This window comes from Cyprinodon variegatus, unplaced genomic scaffold (assembly GCF_000732505.1).
Source record: "Cyprinodon variegatus isolate N-32 unplaced genomic scaffold, C_variegatus-1.0 Scaffold1086, whole genome shotgun sequence".
Taxonomy (NCBI): Eukaryota; Metazoa; Chordata; class Actinopteri; order Cyprinodontiformes; family Cyprinodontidae; genus Cyprinodon; species Cyprinodon variegatus.
Genome location: NW_015151539.1, coordinates 111992 through 114403, shown reverse-complemented (window position 1 = coordinate 114403; position 2412 = coordinate 111992). Strand labels below are relative to the sequence as shown.

General features: G+C 43.7%; 1 protein-coding gene across 2 annotated transcripts in view; it reads left to right on the top strand.

Moving 5' to 3' along the window:
• Nucleotides 1-6: 6 nt before the first annotated feature.
• The window catches only part of LOC107101356 (homeobox protein Mohawk-like), a 4281-nt gene continuing 1875 nt past the window's right edge, over nucleotides 7-2412 (top strand). For both annotated transcript variants that reach the window (XM_015400243.1, XM_015400244.1), the window contains exon 1: nucleotides 7-288. In XM_015400243.1, the coding sequence (XP_015255729.1) occupies nucleotides 18-288 (271 nt within the window). In that variant the 5' untranslated portion in view covers nucleotides 7-17. The remainder of the gene's footprint in view (nucleotides 289-2412) is intronic.

The window sequence follows — 2412 nt, the reverse complement described above, 5'->3', positions numbered from 1 at the left end:
AGAAGGAGGGCTCCTCCATGGTGGGCGTGGCCATAGGGATGGACCCAGGGCTGCGTTCTGCGGTTGATACCGCCTCTCTGGCTGAGGACTACGTGTCTCCACCCAAGTACAAGAGCAGCCTGCTGCACCGCTACCTGAACGACTCTCTGCGGCATGTGATGGTGGCCAACGTCGTCATGGATGCTCGCAAGAGGAACCACTCTGGCTCCTTTAGCTCCAACGAGTATGACGACGAGCTGCTGTCGCCATCCTCCTCTGAAGCCGAGGCCAACTTGGTTTATGGAGCCGGTAAGGAGATGCATTCCTGACATCTTGATTTACCTCCAAGGGTCTCTGTCCAACAAACTCCTCATCCTTCATATCTGATCTCCGTCTCCTCTTCTTTCTGTTGGTCTGTTTTCATTCCTGCAACCTGTCCATTATTTCCAGCTGCCTGTCCCTCTGCATGATCTGTAATGTCTCTCCTGCTGTCTCTTTCTGATTGTCCATCCATTGGACGCAGAGTGGATGCAATATGGAGGTTGATCGTCATCCAGTCATCTAGTGTCAGTGACTGCTGCCCACTGGAACCTTGTTTCCTTCAGCTCAGCTCTTCCTTATGTCTGAAGGATCCTGATATCTTCCTCTGATTGCTTCCTTCACTCCATTTGTTTTCCATTTTTTTTGTTCGGCATTTTCTATTTAAGGCATATTGCTGCCCTGCTTCCATGATGTTTTTCAAACAGAGATTTAATTTTATAAATCTTACAACTTTGCCTTTAGTTTCAAATTTTAAGGCCAATTTACTGGGAAAAATCAGCATATTTTGCTTAAATCCATGATAAAAATCATTCTTTTGTTTCCCTCTATTGGTTTAAATGGCAGCCATATTGTTGGAGCCATTTCCTGTTTGCTCTGCAAACTCTCTATTTCACAGAGGCAAACTGAGGACAGCAGCAGACGGAGAAAGTGTTGGTTCTGTCTTGCGAGAAAAGTTCCCAAACATCAATACAGACCCAGTTTAGACACAAGCAGCTCCCCAACATAGAACTGGAGGAGGAGGAAGAAAATGCCTCATGGGTTTAAACTCAGGGAAACCGAGCCACGCTGTCCGGCTCTGTGGAAAACACAAACTGTTTCCATGAGAAAAGCCCAGCCGGCTGTAGAACAACGGGCAGCCTCTGTGTTCCCACAGGATGGAGGAGAGAGGAGACCTTTAATCAGAGAGTAGAGGGGTGACCCAGCCAGGACACAGAACACACACAGAAATCTACTAATAGTGTGAGAGGGCATCTCAGCTCCCACTGTGAACAACTGCAGCATCATGATGCACTAACTGCTGCTCAAATATCTAAAATTTAAAATCTAATATGGCCTCCATACCCCAGAAAGGCAGCTTTAGTTTACATGGAAACAGCTTCAGATGAGAAGAAGGTTTTCTCCTGGTTGCTGTTCTTTCCTCCCTAATGTGAGCGTTTAGTTCACCTCAAACTTGACCAGGATGGAAAACACAGACAGACAGAAAGACAGACAGGATTGTGAGGATAATATTGGACGTCTGTGAGGATGTCCAACCTGATATAAACTCAGAGGTTTGTAACTTTGGATTATCACGTCCTCATCTCCCTCTCACACATTCCTCCTGTTCTTCTATGAAGAGAACTGTGGTGAGTGAGGTCAGGCTGCTCTCTGTGGAAGAATCCAAGAAGGAACCAGAAAACTAGAGGAGATTTCCTGATCAGGCCCATCTTAGCCCGAAGCATCAAACTTCCTGCTGTCATCATTGGTCAGGCTGCATGGGAAGCAGACAGAAGAAGAGCAAGGAGATGGGAATAATGGAACTGCAGAGAATAGATCAGTGGATCCAGAAATTTGGAGAAAATGTGGAGGCTTTTAAAGCAGGAACAGAGTTAAATCAGAGCTGCTTCATGTCTGACCTTTCAGGTTCTGGATCTTTCTCATAATGTTGGACCTTTTTATAGAGATGAAAATGTTTGTATTAGGAGTGAAGGTGTGAGAGCGCCTTGTTTTATTGGGACAGTTGTTCAAATAAATAAATCAGCAGCTGATAGAGATGCACCGATGAATGATCCAGAGATGAGAAGCAGACATTTATTCCTGGATTGGGTCAGATATTCGATACACAGATTAAATCCTATGAAACAGGAATCATTTCTTTCCTGGTCATTAAATGCATCAAATCTAACAACTCCCACAACTTAACTTCATAAACAAATCAAACAACAACATTGACCTTGATGAGCCTTTTTAGTCGCCTATATGCACTGCAAAAAACATCTAGAAATAAGTAAAAAATGTCTTAAATTAAGTGTATTTACCCTTAATTTGAGCAGGTGAATAAGATGATCTGCCAATGGAATTAGTATCTTTACTCCTAAAATAAGATAATTAGATAATATACACTTGAAATAA